The 24430-nt window shown below is 37.6% G+C and overlaps 1 protein-coding gene across 1 annotated transcript; it reads left to right on the top strand.

The window, feature by feature from the left end:
• Nucleotides 1–1413: 1413 nt before the first annotated feature.
• On the top strand, nucleotides 1414–1650 carry LOC132520355 (signal transducer CD24-like). The gene has a single exon (XM_060149113.1). It carries the CDS (start codon nucleotides 1414–1416, stop codon nucleotides 1648–1650), a length of 237 nt encoding a protein of 78 aa, XP_060005096.1.
• Nucleotides 1651–24430: the final 22780 nt, after the last annotated feature.

A 24430-nucleotide genomic window follows, 5' to 3' on the forward strand; every position in this document is an offset into this window, starting at 1 on the left:
CTAGAAGTAACCATTATAAGCTGTTTTAAATAATGTCTGACAAAGGTATCGTATCTTTTAATATGTGCTCTCTAACGGTATAAAATCCCTACGTCAATGTGCTCAAAAGACCCCCATGATGTAAGCTTTTGACACTTTGCTTCACAAGCATCTAAGGCTGTGCTACAGGGCAGAATCTAGCAAGGAGTAAAAACCTAATGAGGTGTTCAGCCAAGAATGCTCTCGTGAAAGGATATTAAAGATGTGTGGATCACCTAGTTCCTGGAATGGGCTTGCACACAGACTAAGTCATTTTCTGGCCTCTTATTGGGGCTAGTGGTGGCTCAATGGAAAGCAAAGCATTCTGCTATGTTTTATCTGATTGGATTAATTTTTTTAATTTTGTTTTTTGTATCTTCCTATGATATCTGATTTTCTGTGTTTTAGCAAATACTTTTTTCTATAATCTCCTTTTAAAAATGTTGTAGTATCAGAAAAACTGCTTATGGTATCTCTAGTATTTTCTGTACAAATATAGCACCTAGAGCTTTTATCTCTTTTATCCTACCTTTAACTTTTATCTCTTCAAGTCACCCAGGCAGCACACTTTCTCAGTAGCTGTCCATGGAAATCTTGATTCATGTTCCTATATACGCATGTTTCTCTTGTCATTAAGGTTGGGATTAGAGAATTCTGCTTCATTTATAGTTCTAATGCAACCAAAAAGGCCAAATACTATCTGATTTCATTTTGTTTTGCCTTCAAGCTAGTATGACTTTCAGGTCTTACTTAATGTTTGTCTGTTATATGGCTTTGAATTTTTTTCTGAACTTTGAATTTTAAAAAATTAGTTTTATGTTTGTGTAGCTCATGAAATTCACTAGTGAGGACTCCAAATGATGGAACTATGAATCTTAGAAAATGTGGTCCAGATTCTGATGACTTCAGAGAGAGTTCCACACATTGCCCCATTCTCGTTTTGAGAACATGGAAAACTAAAGCCATTGGATATGCTCTGTTGGCTCATCTTGCAAAGCTGTTTCTGTACAGTGGGCTTTATGCTCTGTTCTTATAAAACATCTTGAATGGAATTCTTTAATTTTGGTATTGTCCCCAGACATGTTCCAGGTTTCCATAATGAGTCTTTCATTGTAACCACTTCTCATTTTCCATTGATCCTACAGTTTTTATTGTGATTTAAAATGCCAGAGGGCCAGAAGACAAAGCAGAGTGAGGGCAAATAGAGCATCTTGTTAATATTGCTGCTGTGCCACACAGACCAGGCTTCAGGTGTAGGCTCTGCCCTTACTAATTCTGTGGCCCTGGAACACTACTTAATACCTCTACTTCGACCTTGCCTGCGTCCGCCGGGAGCCAGCAATCCGTCACGCACCCCGTATCTAGTGAGACGCGCTGTGCACCGATGGAGCGGACATGGGCAGAGCGATGGTGGCCAGGCTCGGACTGGGGCTGCTGCTCCTGGCACTGCTCTTACCTACGCAGGTTTATTCAAATCAAACAACTGTTGTAGCACCTTCAAATAAGTCCTCCCAGCATACCTCAGCTGCCCCCAATCCAGCAAATGCCACCACCAAGGCAAGTGACAGTGCTCTGCAGTCAACAGCCAGTCTCTTGGTGATCTCGGTCTCCCTTCTACATCTCTACTGTTAAGAGACTCAGGCCAAGACACATCTATACTTCCCATCCTCTAAACCCAATTCAGATGGCATCCAGACATCCAGTGTGACAAGGGAAAAACAAAAAACAAAACAGGTCTTCATTGAATGAATCTGCTAGTTCCACACCTTATTTTATGGACAGAAACTGTTGAGGATCCCAAGTTTGATTGGTTTGAAGAGCATGTGAAGGGTTTGACTAGATGAATGCCAATATTAAATCTGCTGGAGTTTCCTGTACAAGATGAAGAGAGACAACATCCAAAATTAGTTAAGAGATGATTTCCTTAAATGTGGCTTAAGAAGTATGGACACATAAAACTCTACCTTGAAAGTGAGAATAGATTTTATCTTACCTAGAGATAAAGAATGGGATGTGGAACAGAGATTCAGTTTTCATTTGTTCATTAAATTTATAAGGCCATAAAACAATGAGACAAAACAAAGCTTCTGTGATTCTATTTTATATGTACATTAGAAGGAACTTCCAGGTGTTACTGTAAATGCTCAATGTGTTGTTTCAGCAGTACTAATTTAATGCTGATGTACTCTAGAGAAAATTTTATGTTAAGCTATCGCTGTTCTCTTGGGAACTGAACTCTTTCCCTTAGGGTTTGGGTTTGACATTGCATTTGAATTTTTATATAGTCATTGATATGTACCAGGGCAATGATGGATTGGAATCTACCCCAAATCCAAGCATAATGAGTACATTTTGCTTATATACTCATCAACTATTCTTATTCAAAAAGAGCAGTAGATTCATTTAGCTAAACAGATAACAAAGAGTAGAATTACATTGATCTCAACTAATTTCAAAATGCTTTTTATTTCTGCATATGTCGAATGCTTTTTACAGTTTAAAAAATGATCTGTTTTGAAGGTAAGATTGACAAATCTTGAAATTAAAAAGGCAGATATGTGAAGGAGCTAAACTATAAATCAAATATATTTGGTAAGGGAAGACTGGAAGCTTGCTTACATTAAATTCAGAAAAACTTTTATCCTCTTTTCTGTAAATACTTCTTTTTTAAACTGAATCAGAATAGCCACATTTGGAAAACTTTATGTTATCATTCAGTATTTTTAGATAGTTGGAACCTGGTCCAAAGCCTAAAGTGGGCTTGATTTTGGAAAGTAAATCTTTTCACAACTGCCTTGATGCACAGAAACCTTTTTAAAAATAGACACTCCCTAAAGTCTTTTGTTAGCATGGTCACACACTGATGCTTAGATGTTCTGAAATCTAATATGGCCACAATAGTCTTGATAACCAAAGTCATTTTTTTTCCATCTTTAGAAATCTACACTGGAACAACCATATCCAGCAGATCTCAAGCTACTGTGTGTGTGAATGAACATTCTCTTTTGTTTCATACCTGGATGCTGTACATCTATTTTGGATTGTATATTGTGTATTTATGTTTTGATTCATAGTAACTTCTCTTGTTATGGAATTGATTTGCATTAAACACAAACTATAAATAAAAAGATGGCTGAAAGAGAAAAAAAAAAGCCTCTACTTCTTAGTATCCATCCGTATCTTCTAAATGGTGATAACAGTAGCTACCAGGATCTTGCTTATACGAATCCAAATTCAAGAGACTGAGGCATCTTGCATCAATTTAGGCTTCCCAAGTCTGCAGTGATGTTTCCAGTCCCAGCTCAACTTCCTATTTTGTCTTCCTCCCTGAGGGCAGCTGTGATCACCTTCTTCTCTCCCTCAGCCTTGATTAACTTCACTAGAAATGGAATTCAGGTGGCTCCTTGGGTCTGTGAGGATTCGCGGCTCTTGGTTACAAACAGTGGTTTGCTGGTAAATGTTTAATAGTTGACTTTTTGGAGAAAACCTTGATTTGTAGCATTTAAAAAATTTTGGGGTATAAATACTGCCACCATACCCTATCTCCAACTATCCATTTCATGACACTGATGTGGGAGTGGGAAGAAATGTGCACCATAGGTCCTCCCAGACAAGTTGTAGCCAGCTACCCTACACCACTGGTCCTAAATCACCTGGGCCTGGACTTGAACTATGATTCTCTGGTTCTGTAAGCATGATCCACAGTCCTGGTGGAGAGCTCGCTATAGAAGTTCAGTAGGAACCACACACAAGACACCTCCCCTTGGCTGCTTGACCTGAATCTCTATTTGTTACTTTGTAGGGTACATCCTCCAGGGTGGAGAGAAAACTCGCCAATAAACTAGAAGTCCTAGTGGATAGACCTGAGTCCATAACTAACACTGAAATTTGAATTCTGTGTACAGCCGACCCTTGAACAACACAGGTTTGAACTTGCATGGGTTCACTTACATGAGAGTTTTTTTAAATAGTAAATACTACAGTATTATACAGTCTGCAGTTGCTTGAATCTGTGGATGCGAAACCGTGTTTATGGAGGATCCATGTGTACAGAGGGCAGAAGGTTGACTATAAATTATATGTGAATTTTCAACCGCATGGAGGTTCAACACCCCTCACTCCCACGTTGTTGAAGGGTCAACTGTATTGTTATCTAGTCTGTAGCACTTCTCAGCCTTTGAGGATTTACATTCATGATAGTGGTATTAGTTATCTATTGCTGCATGACAACTTACCCCCAAATTTAGCCACTTGAAACAGCATGTATTTAACTCACAGTTTCCATGGGCTGGAAACCAGGTGTAGCTTAGCTGGGTGCCTCCAGCTCAGTGACTCTTTTTAAGCTTCAGTCAAATGTCAGCCCAGGCTGCAGTCACCTCATGGCTCAATTGAGGGAGACACTGCTTCCAGCTTTTCTCACAGGTCTCCCGGCAGGCCTTGGTCTCCCCTGGCTGCTGACTGGAGCCGTCAGCTCCTCGCCATGTAGGTCTCAGCAGAGAGCAGTTCACAACGTGGCAACTGGATTCCTTCACAGCAAGTTAGAAAAAGAGAGGCTTCCCAAGACAGAAGCCATAGTCTTTTCATAACCTACCTTCGAAAATGACATCACGTGGCTCTTGTCATATTTTATTCACTAGTGAGTCACTAGGTTCAGTCCACACTCAAGGGGGGAAACTTATATAAATGCATGAAGGAAGCAGGGATCATGGGGCTGTTATTGGCCCTACCACATCTTTTAACCATGCTTCGAAATCTTTTTCTTCAGTTTCTGAAGAAAGACAGCAGACAGGACCAGCAATTCAAAAGTCTCCTTAACTGCAATATCTGGAGTAAAAGTAAAGTCCAAACTATCAGGTCTCAGTGTGCTAGGAAGGGCAAAAGACTGGATCCAGTCTCAGGATATCTGCCTTTGCCCCCTCAATTCTTCTAGGAAAAAAAGACTAATTTCTGAAGAAAGAGAAAAATCATCAAGTCTAGGTTAAAAACCAATTTTCAGGAGGTAACTTCATAAGCAAATTTTTAGACTCCCATAAATTTAGAAAATTCATATAATGCTGCCTACATCTGGTTTTCTACCAAGAACACACAATTTAAAATGGTATTCTTTCCCAAATTGTCTGGGTTTGCAATGATATTCCAAAAACCATCACTGTATATGTTTGGCGTCTGTTCTTTGTCACTGTTTGACACTATTTTTCTAGGAGTTGAGTTGGTGTGGTTGGTGGGGCTTGGATTTTTGTTAGTGCTTTGTTTCAGCATAGGCCAGCTCTGCACCTACATTCATACAACCTGTCTGGTGGCCCCCAATATACAACCAGTGTAATCCTGGTCACCTGAGGATTCACGTTACATTCAAAGAATTACTGTTCATTACTAGAAACTTTAAAGGATCATGTCTATCATCACTGCAGGTTTTCAAGGGACAGCACAAGCACTTTCATCCAATACAGAAAGCTTTCTATAACTATCCTTTTGATCTCTCTGTCCTTGAAGTTTTTTCCTACTATGGCAACTACTAAAAACCTTTCCCCATCTCTGTCATTCATATGATTCCATCACCACCTCCCTGTGTGTTCCACTGACTTTCTCCTCCCCAATTGTACACGGTATGCAATACAGGTTCCCAGAACAGCTGTGTGTGACCCTTGAGAAGATAGTTTGTTTCCCTGTTCTGATGGCCTTTCGCATGATAACCAGGCAACAACTCTGCTTTGGAACAGTCATGAATAAAATTATCTCTATACAAAGGGCTGTCATCAAGAAACAGCCCTGGACTTTGTGTGGAGAAAACAAAGGCAACCTTATTTGTTTACACCATTGTCTGATGGATTTTCTTCTGCTTTTAGCAGAGTACATTCCTAACCAATATAAATATTAATGAACACTAGTTTCATATCTCATAGCTCAAATTTTAGAATTAAAAACTCTTGTTTCCTAAGTCGTGTTGTAGTCGGGTCATCCGACCCTGGATCTTGATTTCTTTCTCCTTTGGTTCCTTTCTCCCAAACTCAATTAAGAAGGAAGTGAAGAGGAACCCTTTTCATGGGCAGTCTTAGGAATAAAGAAAGGCTCTGGAAATGTAGTATTTATTCTAAGAACCAGTCTTAAATTATTCAGTTTAGAAGCTCTGAGTAGTTCTCCCAACTCCCCGCCCCTGTCCACCGAGTCAACAGAGCTCAAAAAGACCCCAACAATTTTCCATGTTCAAATCACATAAAGTTATATTTAATATCAACAGTTTTCCCCTACTACCTACTATTTTGTATGTGTGTGGTTTTTGAGAAGTTTAAAGATGTTTTGGGCAAAAATACTGCTGTAAATAAAGTTGCAGCTGAGTTCGCTGCAAAAAGAGGAAAGGAGATAAGAATGTACCCTTTGAAATATTTTTTTCCATTCTACAAAAAGCATAGAGAAAAAAGAAGAGAAACCAACATGGAAATTACCTGGATGATTTTTTTCTCCTTTTTTCAGTTTGGGCATTTACAGTAGCTTAGAGACTGGTTCGTAACCAGGAGAGCTGGCCCTCAAATTTGAAGGCTATGATTTGGATCCTATACTTAGGAATTGTGCTCATTTGTTTTTAACTTAGTATGTTTTGCTTCCTCATTTGTTTTGGGCTTGTTTTCCTGCCTACATAGCAGCAGGTGTTTGGGTGATAATAACATCTAAAATAATTCTAGGAAAAAGTTCAAATTGGCTGGAGAGCAGCAGGAGCTATCACAGTATTTCTTCCCCACCAGTCTCTGGTAATTTAGTTTAACTAATCAGGTGGCAGCACCAAAGCTGTTATATGCCTGCGACATGGTGTTTTATCATTCATAATTGTGTTGCTGTTTTAACCACGGTGAGAGGCATATAGAAAAGTTTTGTAGTTTGGGATGGGTAATGCTGCAGTCTAGAAATGCCCACTACCAAGGATGACCCGACTACAACACGACTTAGGAAACAAGAGTTTTTAATTCTAAAATTTGAGCTATGAGATATGAAACTAGTGTTCATTAATATTTATAGTGGTTAGGAATGTACTCTGCTAAAAGCAGAAGAAAATCCATCAGACAATGGTGTAAACAAATAAGGTTGGTTTTGTTTTCTTCACACAAAGTCCAGAAATTATTCAGTAGGACTATGATGCCATCAGGGTCTCATGTTTCTTCCATTTTCCCACTCTACCACTTTTATTGTGTGAATACCCTCCTCCTGGTCTCTGAATAGCTCTGTACCTCCAAGCAACAAATCCATATGCTAGCCTGAAAGAAATTCGCAGTACATTCCCAGTTATGTCATTGACCAGAACTGGAAATTCACAGTACATTCCCAGTTATGTGTCATTGGCCAGAACTGAGTCATAGGATCGCCCATAGTTGCAAAAATGGCTGGGAAACCAAGATTTTTAGTTGGACAAATCTGACATACTCCCTAGATCAGGCTTTTGGTTAGTAAGAAAGAAGGGGAGAATGGATATTTAGTAGGTAATTAGAGTGCCTTGCAAAATTGCTCTTCAGAGAATAATCTTTCTCTTCTGTATATGTATATGTATATGTAAAATGTATGTGTGTGTGTGTGTGTGTGTGTGTGTGTGTGTGTATTTCCTGAACATGTTTAAGAGTGTGGGCTTTGGTATCTGAAAGAACTGAATTTCAATTTTCTTCTACTACTTACTAGATATGTGACCTCAGGGAAGTGATTTCAGCCTATCCATCTCATATTCCTGAGATTACAGTAGTATCTACTTCACGGAATTTTTGTGGGAATATGAAAGATAATATATGTAAAGCACTTGGCACATTCTTGGAATATAATAAACTTTTAGTAACATTTATTATTGTTTTCATTATTTTACAGTACTATCTTGCTGCTATTATTGTTAACCTCTGCATTTTCTGAACTGATAGGCATTTGAGAAGCTAGGCAGTAGCCAGAATAGGGATCTCCTCTCACCTCCTCTGAAGGGCAGCCAGAGATGGTGGTTCAGTTGCAGGAGCATGAAGATGTGGCAGGTCCCTGTCCAAGGAAGAGGGAAAAAACCCATGAGTGTATCTGTTCATTCCTCCTTGCTCTTGGCATCTCTAAAGTAGGTCCATTGCAAGTGATGGCAAATACGGGAGGGTGCTGAGGTGAAATTTGTGGTGAGGCAGATTGCATGGTTCAAGAGACACTACCCTCACCACAGGGAAGTCCACCCAATCTACTAGTGGAAAGGAACTGGTCTAGTCTAGTTCTGCTATCCCATTGTTCCTCAACCTGGAACAATTTCTGTAGGTTTGCATGCAGGGTAGTTGTACCAACTAAGTACAACCTGTGATAAAATGAGGAGCATTAATTAGTATGTCTACCTGGCTGCCCACCATGTTCAAATCCTACCTCTATGAGGGCTTCCACTGCAGGTCTCCTGCTGGGTTTACTTGATAAATATATCCTCATGTGGAACTCTGGTTTGAATATTTCTGTAGCAACTGTGGTAGAATCACCAGTGAACCCATCTGAAGAAATAACATTTGAATTCCCAGAAATGGAATATCTATGTTCAGTCCAGCCAAGAAGTCTACATGATGCCAAGAAGCGATTGGCCATGCTTGAGTGTCCTCTACTGTGTATTTGATGGACACCTGAAATCACCAGGTTGGTGTCTTGTTGTCTAGGTTGTATTATCTGGGGACAAGTGAGGCATTCTCACCCCAAGAAGGTCTCTTCAGGGATATTCAGCCCTAGTGTCCATGAGCACCAGTGCCTAAGAGTCAGAGACATAGAGATGACCTTAGAATGGAAGATATGCAGATGGAAAGGCTTCTTCCTTCACTGCTATAGCTTTGTCACCACCACCCCAAAGGGGTATGTCTGTCTGTGCAACATTAATATAACCCACAGAAACCTTTGATGCTCACACCAACATGACATCTCTAGCACTTCAATTTCATGACTCCTAGGCAGTGTAACGGACAAGTGTAATGGGCTAGAGGGAGCTCTGAGCTCACTGTAGACTCCTTAATCAATTGAAACAGTATCACAATAAATTGTATTTCACAGCCATGACATCATCTGAGGGCAATGGACCCTGACCAATGTTCTGCACACCATCCTCTGCTTCACATTCATCACCCCTAGGAGCTACTTCTAACCTGTTTACACAAGGCATTTATCCTATTTCAATAATATAATTCTGACGGGTAGGATTTCGATTCCCAGAAAGCACAGGAGGAAGTTTTATCTCAGATTGGGTTCTAGAGTTTACCTCCCAGCCACCTCCACACCCTCTTCTGTATTGGATTGTACAGCTAGAATTCTCTGAATCCTGCGTTTTTCTCCTTTCTTTTATTTGCCTCTGAATCTTTACCCCCCTTTCATTCCTTGTACTATCCATGACAAATGAAAGTATCTCTACGTTATATGATGAATATGAAATATTGAATTCATGTAGCAGCTTGAGAAAAAAACAATAAAATAAATGAGTCTTCTACTTAATGACATGGCAGTCAATTAGGTATGTACAGAAAATAATTCTTGAAGATAACTGCATTATAACCTTTCATACATTATATAAAGTCATGCTCTGACTGCTCAGCCCTTATTCTTGCTGCTGCATTGTCATTCTTTATCCTCATCCTTTTTGTTTTCATAGGTCGTTTCAGCAATGACAGTCATATTGAAGGTAAACACTAAAGAAAAGAAAAGAAATGCTAAAACGATGACTATCTGTCTGAATGTCAATGATCATTTCCAACCACCAGAGACAGAGCCACTCTGACTGCATTTGAAATTCCAGACTCAGTGTGGCCTCTGGGTGATGGAATTGGGACTGCCAATCTTTCTGCACAGTAGAGGGAAAACCTTGGAACTAAGACTGCTTTTTCCAGCAGCCAATTATCTTCTAGGTCCTAGAGCTTTGGAAACCCAGTAAATGATATGATACACTTCACTTAACCATGGTGGAGGTAAGGGTTCCTATGATTTCAGGCCAATAATAAATATTTTAATATAGAGTAAATGTGATGGCAGAATACAAATTTGATGGTATAATATTCCATATAATATAGTATGTGTTAACTTAGTAGAAAGATTTATAAATTTAACCTAAATCAAAACTAGTATTTTTATAAATATCAGTTCAATTTATTTAATCAGGAATATTTTAATGATAGAGGGCCCTAGAAATTAGTGCTATCACAGGGAATAATGGGAACTGATGATGTTGGCTGAAAACCATATTCTTCAGTAAAACTGATCTTGTATTCATTCATTTATTCACTTATTACTTTACAACCATTTCCTTGCACAACCACTAAAACCTAAGTCCTAAATACTGGAGTCTAATGTGATGAAACTGCGGAAATACAGGCATAGAAGAAAGTATCTGCATGAAAGTATCCATGCCAAAATAAAAGTAGAAAAGAAAAAAAAAGAAAATGAGTATCTTTGAGGATTTCCATTATTATTACCTTTAATTGGCCTGAAGGCTACAGGTGAATACAGACCTTTTCCACTCTTTGGATTGGCTACTACCAATTGAATGTGTGTGTGTGTGTGTGTGTGTGTGTGTGTGTGTGTGTGCCTTACTGAATGCAGGGCATAACAAAATGTTAGATGAGTCGATGAAAATCATTATATAATCACCATTGATGTTGTCTTAAGCATTCCTATTGGAATTTTGAAAGTAGAAATTATACCATGTGTTTGCGGTTTTAATTTGATTTACATTGGCAGAGAACTGTTCTTCCTGACAATAATCTCCAATGAATAATGTCTAGGAAGATGCCTGAGTTAGGGAAAAACACCAGTAGGCCTCCTCTCCTAATTTCTCAAAACAGCATAGGAGATCATTTAATCTAGAAGGAAAATGTTTTCATTGGCCTAAATAAAAATATTGAAGAATATTTAAAATAACAGAAGGGATTTCTATACACTTCATACTGAAGAAGCAGGATTAAAATCATCTGCAATAGCTAACTTGATTTAGTCCCTAACTTGGTGACAACTGACTAAACACAGTATGGGAAGGTTGCTACTGATCAAAACTGAAACCCTTACTTAACTTTGCTAATCTGATGTCCCCTTCTGTTGTGGGTTGAATTATATTCAACAAAAGGATGTTGAAATCTTAACCCCCAGTACTGTGACCTTATTTGGAAATAGTCTCTTTGCAGATGATCAAGTTAAGTTGAGGTCAATAGTGTGGACCCTAATCCAATATGACCGGTGTCCTTATAAAAAGGGTAAATTTGGACCCAGAGACAGACACACACACAGGGAGAACATGAAATGGAGACAAAGATCAGGGTCATACATCTACAAGCCAAGGGATGCCAAAGATTTCTAGCAAACCACCAGAAGTTAGGGGAGAGACATGGAACAGATTGTCCCTCACAGCCCTCAGAAGGAGCGAACCCTGCCATTACCTTGATCTTGGCCTTCTAGCCTTCAGAACTGTGAAAGAATGTTTCTGTTGATTAAGCCACCCAGTTGGGGGTAATTTGTCATGGTAGTCCTAGCAAACAGATACAACCCCAAACCTAACAGTGTTAGTCAGCTTTGCTTTGGTAGCAAACCGTCCCCAGACCTCATGGCTCCAGGCTGCTCTCTTCTCCAGGCAAGAGTTGATGCAAGGTCTTTCAAAACTCTGGCCCCAAACTTAAGTGTACAAAACCAGTGTGGCATGATGATATGGGATAAATCATTCCAATATCTAGTCTGTAGGTAACATCCAGAAGTGGTTAGGACTTAGGTTTGACTTTCAACACTGAGAGTGTGCCTATCTTTCAATGATATACCCACTGAACTAAATTTAATTGAATTAAATTAAGATTATGAACCCTACAATGATGTCCTTTAAAAATTTTTCCATTTTCCCTTTTCCTTTCTCATTTGTAGTGTAGAACTCACTTATGACTGAGACCAGGTAATTGACTTTTCCCCTCAAATTTCCTAAGATAATTTTCTGAATACTCAGATAATAATACTTGAAATGGATTTTGTATAGAATTTTAGAAGAAGGTAGTTATCTATTTGCAATGATAGAAGAGGATATGGAACAAAAGGCAGGAATTCTCTTGTTAACCAATTCACATCATCTCTAAAAACAATACACAGCAGAAACAGTGATTCAGAAAGTCAGACTAGTGGAGTATAATGTGGTGAAACATAAGAAATTAACTAAAAGATAAATATGAGAGAAAATAGGAGTTCCTTAATGAAAAATCAGAATAAGAGAATATATTGATAATCAATAGTATACATGAGAAATACAAATGTTAAAAAAATAACTGAAGTAGGAGACAGTAGTGTCTTACTCTATCTTAGGTGAAAAAAAGTAAAAATACTCTACAAGACACATTCTGCCTGTTTCATATCTTTCAGAATATAAAATTCTTATCCCCTTCCCATCTTAAAATTAAAGACCAAAGGAATTAAAATTTGTATAGTTTTTACTTCTCTATCATACTATCAAAGTCAGAAGGTTATAGAGTAGTATTTAAATATTCTCAGGGAAAGGATGTGATGCAAGAATGCCATGCCCGGCTGAGATGTGACTACTATGGTGAGTATAGTCCCAGTGACTGGTTGCTCTGAGATATGTGCTGGAAACAAATAGACCAAAGGTATAAAAGGGTAGCAAAAATGGCACAGTAAAATGCAAAGAAAAGATATTGTAAATGAAAGATAATCATGACCATATAATGTATAAATGATAATGAGTGTGTAACACTAATGCACTAACACATGCACAAATAAAACACTGATGTATGCACAAAATAACAGCAGCAAAATTATGTGAAATAAAAGGAAAAGAAGAGGATTTTAATTCATTGTAATCTACTACAGATCTAATGAGAAAAAATTAAATACATGGAAAAACAAAGCACACTCAACAAGTAAAAGATATGTTACACAGCTCATTTTGGAAGCTGGAAGCTTCCAAAAGTATTTTCTATAGAGGAAATGTAATCTTAGGTCCCTAACCTGATAAAACATCACAGTGTAAAAATTAAAGGAAAAAAAAACCCATAGAATTAATGGAAATACTTGAGAAAGTAACTAGAAAAAATTTGTAAGAATATAATGTATGAACACACAAACACACACACACATATATACAGACACACAAATTGAATTTTACTAACAATAAAAACTAGAAAGTTTCAAAGTCATGATAGAAAATATGAATTGATTATATATCACCTTGCTCTGATAAACATTAAATTTAAAAAAATTATTGAAGTAGAGTTGATTTACAATGTTGTGTTTAACTTCTGCTGTACAGCAAAGTGACTCAGTTATACATATATTTATTCTTTTTCATATTCTTTTGCATTATGGTTTATCACAGGATATTGATATAGTTCCGTGTGCCAAACAATAGGATCTTGTTGTTTATTCAACCTGTGTATAATAGTTTGCATCTGCTAACCCCAAACTCCCGATCCTTCCCTCTCCCACTCACATTCCCCCTTGGCAACCACAAGTCTGTTCTCTATATCTGTGAGTCTGTTTTTGTTTTGTAGATATGTTCATTTGTGTTGTATTTTAGATTCCACATATAAGTGACATCACATGATATTTGTCTTTCTCTGTCCGACTTCACTTAGTATGATAATCTCTAGGTCCATCCATGTTGCTGCAAAAGGCATTATTTCATTTTTTTTAATGCCTGAGTAGTATTCCATTGTATATATATACCACATCTTCTTTTTCCATTCATCTGTCAATGGAAATTTAGGTTGTTTCCATGTCTTGGCTATTGTAAATAGTGCTACTATGAACATCGGGGTGCATGTATCTTTTCAAATTATAGTTTTGTCTGGGTATATGCTGAGAAGTGAGATTGCTGGATCATATGACAACTCTATTTTTAGTGTTTTGAGGAACCTCCATACTGTTTTCCATAGTGCCTGCCCCAATTTGCATTCCCACCAACAGTGTAGGAGGGTTCCCTTTTCTCCACACCCTCTCCAACATTCATTATTTGTAGACTTTTTGATGATGGCCATTCTGACTAGTGTGAGGTGGTACCTCATTGTTGTTTTGATTTGCATTTCCCTAATAATCGGCAATGATGAGCATCTATTCATGTGTCTATTGGCCATCTGTATCTCTTCTTTGGAGAAATGTCTATTTAGTTCTTCTGCCATTTTTCAGTTGGGTTGTTTGGATTTTTTGTTATTGAATTATAGGAGCTGTTTGTATATTTTGGAAATTAAGCCCTTGTTGGTTTCATCATTTGCAAATATTTTCTCCCAGTCTGTAGATTGTCTTTTCATGTTGTTTAGGTTTCCTTTGCTATTCAAAAGGTTATAAGTTTGATTAGGTTCCTTTTTTTTTAAATGTCAACTACATATGCTGAAATTTCCTACTTTTTTTAAAAAAGTTTATTTTATTCTATTTTTTGGCCATGTCATGCGGCATATGGGATCTTAGTTCCCTGACCAGGGATTGAACCTGCACCCCCTGCAGTGGAAGCATGGAGTCTTAACCACTGGACCACTGCAGAAGTCCCCCTATTTGTTTATTTTTGCTTTTATTTCTATCACCTTGGGAGACTGACCTAAGAATATTGGTATGATTTATGTCAGAGAATGTTTTACCTATGTTCTCTTCTAGGAGTTTTATGGTGTCTTACTTATATTTAAGTCTTCAAGCCATTTTGAGTTAATTTTTGTGTATGGTGTGAGGGTATGTTCTAGTTTCATTGATTTACATGCAGCTGTCCAACTTTCCAACACCACTTGCTGAAGAGACTGTTTTTTCCTCATTGTATATTCTTGCCTACTTTGTCGAAGATTAATTGTCCACAGGTGTGTGGGTTTGTTTCTGGGCTCTCTACTTGGTTCCATTGATCCATATGTCTGTTTTTATGCCAATATCACACGTTTTGATTACTGAAGATTTGTAGCATTGTCTGAAGTCTGGGAGGGTTATGCCTCCTGCTTTGTTCTTTTTCCTCAGGGCTGCTTTGGTAATTCTGGATCTTTTATGGTTCCATATAAATTTTAGAATTATTTGTCCTAGTTCTGTGGCAAATGTCATGGGTATTTTTTTAAATTAATTTTTATTGGAATTTAGTTGCTTTACAGTGTTGTATTAGTTTCTCTATACAGCAAAGTGAATCCGGTTTATGTATAGATATATCCCCTCTTTTTTGGATTTCCTTCCCATTTAGGTCACCACAGAGCACTGAGTAGAGTTCCCTGTGTTATACAGTAGGTTCTCATCAGTTATCTATTTTATACATAGTAGTGTATATATGTCAATCCCAAACTCACAATTCATCCCACCCGCCCTTTCCCCCTTGGTATCCATACGTTTGTTCTCTACATCTGTGCCTCTATTTCTGCTTTGCCAATAAGATCATCTATACAATTTTTCCAGAAGTCATGGATATTTTGATAGGTATTGCATTAAATCTGTAGACTGCTTTGTGTTGTATGGCCATTTTTGTTTTTTTGTTTTTTTTTTTTTTTGTGGTACGTGGGCCTCTCACTGTTGTGGCCTCTCCCGTTGCAGAGCACAGGCTCCGGACACGCAGGCTCAGCAGCCATGGCTCATGGGCCTAGCCGCTCTGAGGCATGTGGGATCTTCCAGGACTGGGGCACGAACCCGTGTCCCCTGCATCGTCCCGAGTCCCCAGACTCTCAACCACTGTGCCACCAGGGAAGCCCTGTATGGCCATTTTAATGATATTAATTCTTCCAAGCATTTAAAGTTTTTTAAAACAAATATGTAAAATTGTTCAAGAAAACATACATTTCAAATAGGTGAAAATGTATATTGTTTAAAAAGTTAACTATGTAGATTTTTAAAAAAGTATAAAACCTTATTGACATATTTAAAGCAGATTTGAATAAAGGTAAAACTGATTCTTGGAAGAATCTCCCTTCTTGACCTTTTACAACAAATATATTTTAAAACCATATGCAGTTTTAAGAATCCAGAAGAATGATGAACTTTTGTAAGCACAAAGCCACCATAATACTTGAATGAAGTATAGGCATTCTTTTAAATTCAAGGACAATATGACAGTGATGCCCACTGTCATCTTTCCTATTTACTAATGAAATTCACACTGAAAGACAGAAAAAAGGAATGAGAAACCTTCCAAATATTGGAAACAACTAATTAATTGTCCTTTAACAGGTAACTGGATGAACGCTATGGCATATCTGTACAGTGAAATAATAAATAAAAAGCAGTGAGCTATCAAGCCATTGAAAGGCATGGAAGAATCTTAACTGCATAAAACAAATTAAAAGAAACCAATCTGAAATAGCTACATAATGTATAATTTCAACTATATCACGTTCTGTGAAAGACAAAATTGTAGATATAGAGATAATAAAATAATCAATGGTTGTCAGGGGTTCTGGGAGAGGGAAGGAGGGAGAGGTGAATAGGTGGAACATAGGGGATTTTTAAGGCAGTGAAACTATTCTGTATGATACTGTAATGGTGCATGCATGACATTATGTCTTTGTCAACACCTGTAGAACTGCAGAAAACAAAGAGTGAACCCTAATGTTAACTATGAACTTAAGTTAATCATATTGCATCCATATTGGTTTATTAATTGTACCAAGTGTACCACAGTAATGTAAGATGTTAATAATAGGGGAAGAGGGAGCAGGGGAGTATTATGGGAACTCCCTGTACTTTTTGCTCAACTTTTCTGCAAACTTAAAACTGCTCTGAAAAATAAAATCCATTAATTAAAACAAAACACAAAAGTAATAATAAATATAGGAAAGAACAATGGAGATGTAATTATTTGCAAAGAAGTATTTATAAATTACTCCATTTATTTTTTATGTACTTCTATACGGCGCTATAATTTTCCCAAATGTTAAAACTTTTATTGATGTATAACTGAAATATAACATTATATTACGTAGAAGGACGTGCTCTCACTCCCTCTTGTGAGAACACCAGAATCACAACTAGCTGCTTGACAATCATCGACAGGAGGCACTGGAATTCACAAAAAAAGATACTCCACATCCAAAGACAAAGGAGAAGCCAAAATGAGATGGTATGAGGGGCGCAATCACAGTAAAATCAAATCCCATAACTGCTGTGTGGGTGACTCACAGACTGGAGAACACTTATACCACAGAAGTCCATCCACCGGAGTGAAGGTTCTGAGCCCAACGTCAGATTTCCCAACTTGGGTTCCGGCAATAGGAGGAGGAATTCCTAGAGAATCAGACTTTGAAGCCTAGTGGGATTGGATTGCAGGACTTCGACAGGACTGGGGGAAACAGAGACTCCACTCTTGGACGACACACAAAAAGTAGTGTGTGCTTTGGGACCCAGGGGAAGGAGCAGTGACCCCAGGGGAGACTGAACCAGACCTACCTGTTAGTGTTGGAGGGTCTCCTGCAGAGGTGGGGGGTGGCTACGGCTCACCGTGGGGACAGAGATGCTGGCAGCAGAGGTTCTGGGAAGTGCTCTTTGGCGTGAGCCCTCCCAGAGTCTGCCATTAGCCCCACCAAAGAGCCCAGGTAGGCTCCAGTGTTGGATTGCCTCAGGCCAGAAAACTAACAGGGAGGGAACCCAGCCCCACCCATCAGCAGTCAAGCAGATTAAAGTTTTACTGAGCTCTGCCCACAGGAGCAACAGTCAGCTCTACCCACCACCAGTCCCTCCCATCATGAAACTTGCACAAGCCTCTTAGATACCCTCATCCACCAGAGGGTAGACAGCAGAAGCAAGAAGAACTATAATCCTGCAGCCTGTGGAACAAAAACCACATTCACAGAAAGATAGACAAGATGAAAAGGCAGAGCGCTAAGTACCAGACGAAGGAACAAGATAAAAACCCAGAAAAACAACTAAATGAAGTGGAGATAGGCAACCTTCCAGAAAAAGAATTCAGAAAAATGATAGTGAAGATTATCCAGGACCTCGGAAAAAGAATGGAGGCAAAGATTGAGAAGATGCAAGAAATATTTAACAAACACCTAGAAGAATTAAAGAACAAACAAACAGAGATGAACAATATGAAAACTGAAATAAAAACTACACTAGAAGGAATCAATAGCAGAATAACTGAGGCAGAAGAACGGATAAGTGACCTGGAAGACAGAATGGTGGAATTCAAGAAAAAAGAATGAAAAGAAATGAAGACAGCCTAAGAGACCTCTGGGACAAGATTAAATGCAACAACATTTGCATTATAGGGGTCCCAGAAGGACAAGAGAGAGAGAAAGGGCCAGAGAAAAGATTTGAAGAGGTTATAGTCGAAAACTTCCCTATCGTGGGAAATGAAATAGCCACCCAAGTCCAGGAAGTGCCGACAGTCCCATACAGGATAAACCCAAGGAGAAACACGGCAAGACACATAGTAATCAAACTGGCAAAAATTAAAGACAAAGAAAAATTATTGAAAGCAGAAAGGGAAAAACGACAAATAACATAAAAGTGAACTCCCATAAGGGTAAGAGCTGATTTCTCAGCAGAAACTCTACACGCCAGAAGGGAGTGGCATGATATACTTAAAGTGATGAAAGGGAAGAACCTACAACCAAGATTACTCTACCCAGCAAGGATCTCATTCAGATTCCGTGGAGAAATCAAAAGCTTTACAGACAAGCAAAAGCTAACAGAATTCAGCACCACAAAACCAGCTCTACAACAAATGCTAGAGTAACTTCTCTAAGTGGGAAACAAAAGAGAAGAAAAGGACCTACAAAAACAACCCCAAAGCAATTAAGAAAATGGTCATAGGAACATACATATCAATAATTACCTTCAATGTGAATGGATTAAATGCTCCAAACAAAAGACACAGTCTTGCTTAATGGATACAAAAACAAGACCCATATATATGCTGTCTACAAGAGAGCCACTTCAGACCTAGGGACACATACAGACTGAAATTGAGGGGATGGAAAAGATATTCCATGCAAATGGAAATCAAAAGAAAGCTGGAGTAGCAATACTCATATCTGATAAAATAGACTTTAAAATAAAGAATGGTACAAGAACCAAGGAGGAACATTAAATAATGATCAAAGGATCAATCCAAGAAGAAGATATAACAATTATAAATATATATGCACCCCACATAGGAACACCTCAATACATAAGGCAACTGCTAACCACTATAAAAGAGGAAAATCAACAGTAACACAATAATAGTGGGGGACTTTAACACCTCACTTACACCAATGGACAGATCATCCAAAATGAAAATAAATAAGGAAACAGAAGCTTTAAATGACACAATAGACCAGATAAATTTAATTGATATTTATAGGACATTCCATCCAAAAACAGCAGATTACACTTTCTTCTCAAGTGCGCATAGAACATTCTCCAGGATAGATCACATCTTGGGTCACAAATCAAGCCTCCATAAATTTAAGAAAATTGAAATCATATCAAGCATCTTTTCTGACCACAATGTTATCAGATTAGAAATCAATTACAGGGGAAAAAAATGTAAAAACCACAAACACATGGAGGCTAAACAATATTTTACTAAATAACCAAGAGATCACTGAAGAAATCAAAGAGGAAATAAAAAATACCTAGAGACAAATGACAATGAAAACACGAAGATCCAAAATCTATGGGATACAGCAAAAGCAGTTCTAAGAGGGCCGTTTATAGCTCTACAAGCCTACCTCAAGAAACAAGAAAAATCTCAAATAAACAATCTAACCTTACACCTAAAGGAACTAGAGAAAGAAGAGCAAATAAAACCGAAAGTTAGCAGAAGGAAAGAAATCATAAAGATCAGAGCAGAAATAAATGAAATAGAAACAAAGAAAACAATAGCAAAGATCAATAAAACTAAAAGCTGGTTCTTGGAGAAGATAAACAAAATTGATAAACCATTAGCCAGACTCATCAAGAAATAGAGGATGAGAACTCAAATCAATAAAATTAGAAACGAAAAAGGAGAAGTTACAACAGACACCGCAGAAATACAAAGCATCCTAAGAAACTACTACAAGCAACTGTATGCCAATAAAATGGAAAACCTGGAAGAATTGGACAAATTCTTACAAAAGTATAACCTTCCAAGACTGAACCAGGAAGAAATAGAAAATATAAACAGACCAATCACAAGCACTGAAATTGAAACTGTGATTAAAAACTTTCCAACAAACAAAAGTCCAGGACCAGATGGTTTCCAAGGTGAAGTCTATCAAACATTTAGAGAAGAGCTAACACCCATCCTTCTCAAACTCTTCCAAAATATTGTGGAGGAAGGGACACTCCCAAACTCATTCTACGAGGCCACCATCACCCTGATCCCAAAACCAGACAAAGATACTACAAAAAAAGAAAATTACAGACAAATGTCACTAATGAATATAGATTCAAAAATCCTTAACAAAGTACTAGAAAACAGAAACCAACAACACATTCAAAGTATCATACAGCATGATCAAGTGGGATTTATCCATCTCAATAGATGCAGCAAAATCTTTTGACAAAATTTAACACCCATTTATGGTAAAAACTCTCCAGAAAGTGGGCATAGAAGGAACCTACCTCAACATAGTAAAGGCCATATACAACAAACCCACGGCAAATATCATTCTCAATGGTAAAAAATTGAAAGCATTTCCTCTAAGATCAGGAAGAAGACAAGGATGTCCACTCTCACCACTATTATTCAACACAGTTTTGGAAGTCCTAGCCATGGCAATCAGAGAAGAAAAGGAAATAAAAGGAATACAAATTGGAAAAGAAGAAGTAAAACTGTCACTGTTTGCAGATGACATGATACTATACATAGAGAATCCTAATGATGCCACCAGAAAACAGATGTAGAGCACAAACGTATAGACACCAAAGGGGGAAAGTGGCAGTGTGTGTTGGTGTGATGCATTGGGAGATTGGGATTTTCATATATGCACTAATATGAATAAAATGGATAAAAATAAGAACCTGCTGTATAAAAGAAAGTGAAAAATACCCACATTATATTAGTTTCAGGTATACAACGTAGTGATTCAATATTTGTATGTATTGCAAAATGATTACCACAGAAGTCTGGTTAACATTCGTCATCACACATAATAACAAAAATTATTTTTTGTTGTGATGAGAACTTTTAAGATCTACTCTCTTAGCAACTTTCAAATATGCACTACAGTATTATTAACTATAGTCACCATGCTGTAAATTACGTCCCCAGGATTTATTTATTTTATAACTAGAGGTTTGTACCTGTTGACTTTCTTTATCCATTTTATCCATCCCTACCCCCACCTTTGGCAACCACCAATCAGTTCCTTGTTTCTAGGAGACATTTTTTTTTAAATTTAAAAATTAATATTAGATTTCACATATAAGTGAGGTAATATGGTCCAATTGTTAAATATTTTTTGTATCTTCAATTATATTTATTTTTACAAATTTTGTTAACCTATCTGTTCTCCTTTTTTTTGGTTTGCAGTTGGTTAAGCATTTAAATATTTTAGTATTATTTGTATATTTTGTCCAGCCTTTCTGAATGTTTGAGGCACAACAGTCAATTTTCCATAATAATTCAATGCATCATATCAATTATAAGTTCTACAAGTGTTTAAAATTATATTTGATGGCATTTCTATCAAAATCTGAAAAGGAGTTTAAAAAATTCATTAAAATCTAAATCATTTGAAAAATGAACAGGTAAAATAAAATCAAGACAAGTGTATTAAAGAGCAGCAACAGGGAGATAAATACCTATCAGATATTAATATCTATAATAAAGTATTATAATAATATTTAAGGAATTTTGATATTATATAAAAATACAAAATAATGGGGTAGAACCAAGTATGTATACGTAAACCTCAGAGAGATGAGTAAATTTATGAAAAATGGGTAGGGATGTAAATTACATTTTTGATGACTTTGGGTGATTATGATGTCTCATTGCAGGTTCATCAGTTGTAACAAATGTGACATATCACATGTCATATCACTCTGGTGAGGATGATGAAACTAGGGTAAGTTATGCATGTATGAGGGAAGTGGGCATATGGGGAATCTGTGTACTTTCCTCTCAATTTTGCTTTGAACCTAAAGCTACTCTAAAATAATGAAGTCTTTAAGTTAAAAAAATGTAAATGGGTAGTGAAAGATAAATTATTAAATGTCATGTTAAAATAACTCATTAGCATTTTGAAATATATTTTCGAAATTACTTTATACTGATCACCAAAATATACTCTATTTGAATAAGGGCACTGACTGTCATGGGGCTGGGGAGCTGGGGAATGGATGGTGTGGTGTGGAATGAATAAATGCACTTTACAGAATCATGCTTCATTCTTTGCTGGGTGTAAGAAAAAGGAGTAGCTTTACTCCTTTTGAGAGTCGGAATTGAGAGTCGGAATTTTAATTTGTCTGTTTCTGCTTTTGTGCTAAAGAAAAACAAAAGGTCTAGAGACATCAAATTAGAGAGCTAAATATAAAACATCAAATTAGAGAAGAAGTTGCAGAAAATAGAATCGTTTATTTGCCATATCTATAGAGGAATAATAACTTTTTAAACTTCTAAATAACAGTAAGAAAAATGGAGATATATTAATATATAAAAGTTTAAAGTATTCTTAAGATTTAAAAGTAGTAAAGAAATAAAATGTACCACAAAATATTTACATCAGATATGACACAATTTAATATCTATAAAATATTAAGGATGCACACAAAGTTTATGAGAAAAATATGAAGACTATGAAAGATAAGCAGGCAAGAAATATGGGCTGACAATTCAAAAGAGGAAATACAGTTGGGGAGAGTGTGGCCAAGATGGTGAAGTAGGAAGACACTGAGTTCACTTCCTCCCATGGGCACTCCAAAATTACAACTATTTACAGAGCAACTATCAATGAGAATCATCTGAAGACTAGCAGAAAATATTTTTCCACAAGGACAAAAAGAAGGAACCACAATGAAACAGGAAGGAGGAGTGGAAACATGGTATAGTCAAGACCGACACTCCAGGGTAGGAGACTCACAAACAGGAAGATAATCACAATTGCAGAGGTTCTCCCCAAGAAGGAATAGGTCCAAGCACCACATTGAGCTCCCCAGCCCGGGGGTCCTGAACTGGACCCCAGTGCAGATGAGCCCTAGAACATCTGGTTTTGAAGCCCAGTGGGGATTGCACATGGGAGACCTGGGCAGAAGTAGTAATATGAAAGGAGCCTGGGTCAGACCTACTTGTTGGTCTTGGAGAAGCAGGAGGTAACTGGGACTCCACCTGGGGATGTAGACGTTCGTGGCAGCCATTTTGGGGGAGCTTTTTCTATCACAAGGACATTGGTACTGGAAAATGCCATTTTGAAATCCTCCCTCAATCAGCCACCCAGGGACATGATCCCATCCACAAGTAAGCTGGCAGCAGCCTAGGGACCACACAGCCCCAGCAACCAGCAGCCAGCAGTCTCCACACAAGACAGAGCCTGGCAGCCAACTGGGCTGGTGGTCACCCCTGTGAACCAGTGCATCCATAGAAGTTGGTCCCCTAGAACACATACCTCTGGTGACTGTGGTGAGTGGTTTCTGGGCCCCATAGGATGTCTCCTACATAAGGCCGCTTCTCCAAGATCAGAAAATGTAACTGACTTACCTAATACATAGAAATCAACACAGAGAATTAAGCAAAATGAGGAGACAGAAATATGTCCCAAACAAAGAAACAACATGAAACCCTAAGGAGAAGAACTAAGCAAAGTGGAGATAAACAATTTACACAATAAAGAGTTCAAGGTAATGGTCACAAAGGAGCTCAATGAACATGGGAGAAGAAAGGATGTACACAGTAAGAATTTCAACAAAGACTTAGAAAATATAAAGAAGAACAAAACAGAGCTAAAGAATATAGTAACTGAAATTTTAAAAATACATTTGGATGAATCAACAGTAGATTAGATAATACAGAACAACAGATCAGTGAACTGGAAGATAGTGAAAATCACTCAAGCTGAATAGAAAAAGAGAATTTTTTAAAATGCTGATAGTTTAAGAGACCTCTGGGACAACATCAAGCATATGAATATTTGCACTAGGGGTCCCAGAGGAGAAGGGGGTGCAGAGAACTTATTTGAAGAAATAATAACTGAAAAATTCACTAACCTGGGGAAAAAAATAGGCATCCAGGTCCAGGAAGCACAGAGAATCCCAAACAGGATCAATCCAAAGAGGTTCACACCAGGACACATTGTAATTAAAATGGCAAAAATTGAAGATAGAGAATCTTAAAAATAGCAAGGAGAAATCAACTTGTTATGTACAAGGGGACTCCCATAATGCTGTGAGCAGACCTTTTAGCAGAAACTTTGCAGTCCAGAGGGGAGTGGCATAATATATTCAAAGTGATGATAGGAAAACCCTACAACCAAGACTACTCTACTCAGCAAGGCTTTTATTCAAATTTGAAGGAGAGATAATGAGTTTTATAGACAAGCAAAAGCTAAGA

The sequence above is a fragment of the Lagenorhynchus albirostris genome, chromosome 5 (genome assembly GCF_949774975.1).
Source record: "Lagenorhynchus albirostris chromosome 5, mLagAlb1.1, whole genome shotgun sequence".
NCBI lineage: Eukaryota > Metazoa > Chordata > Mammalia > Artiodactyla > Delphinidae > Lagenorhynchus > Lagenorhynchus albirostris.

Excerpts from the sequence above, each read along its gene's own strand:
- LOC132520355 (XM_060149113.1), top strand. The coding sequence starts at position 1,414 with ATGGGCAGAGCGATGGTGGCCAGGCTCGGACTGGGGCTGCTGCTCCTG.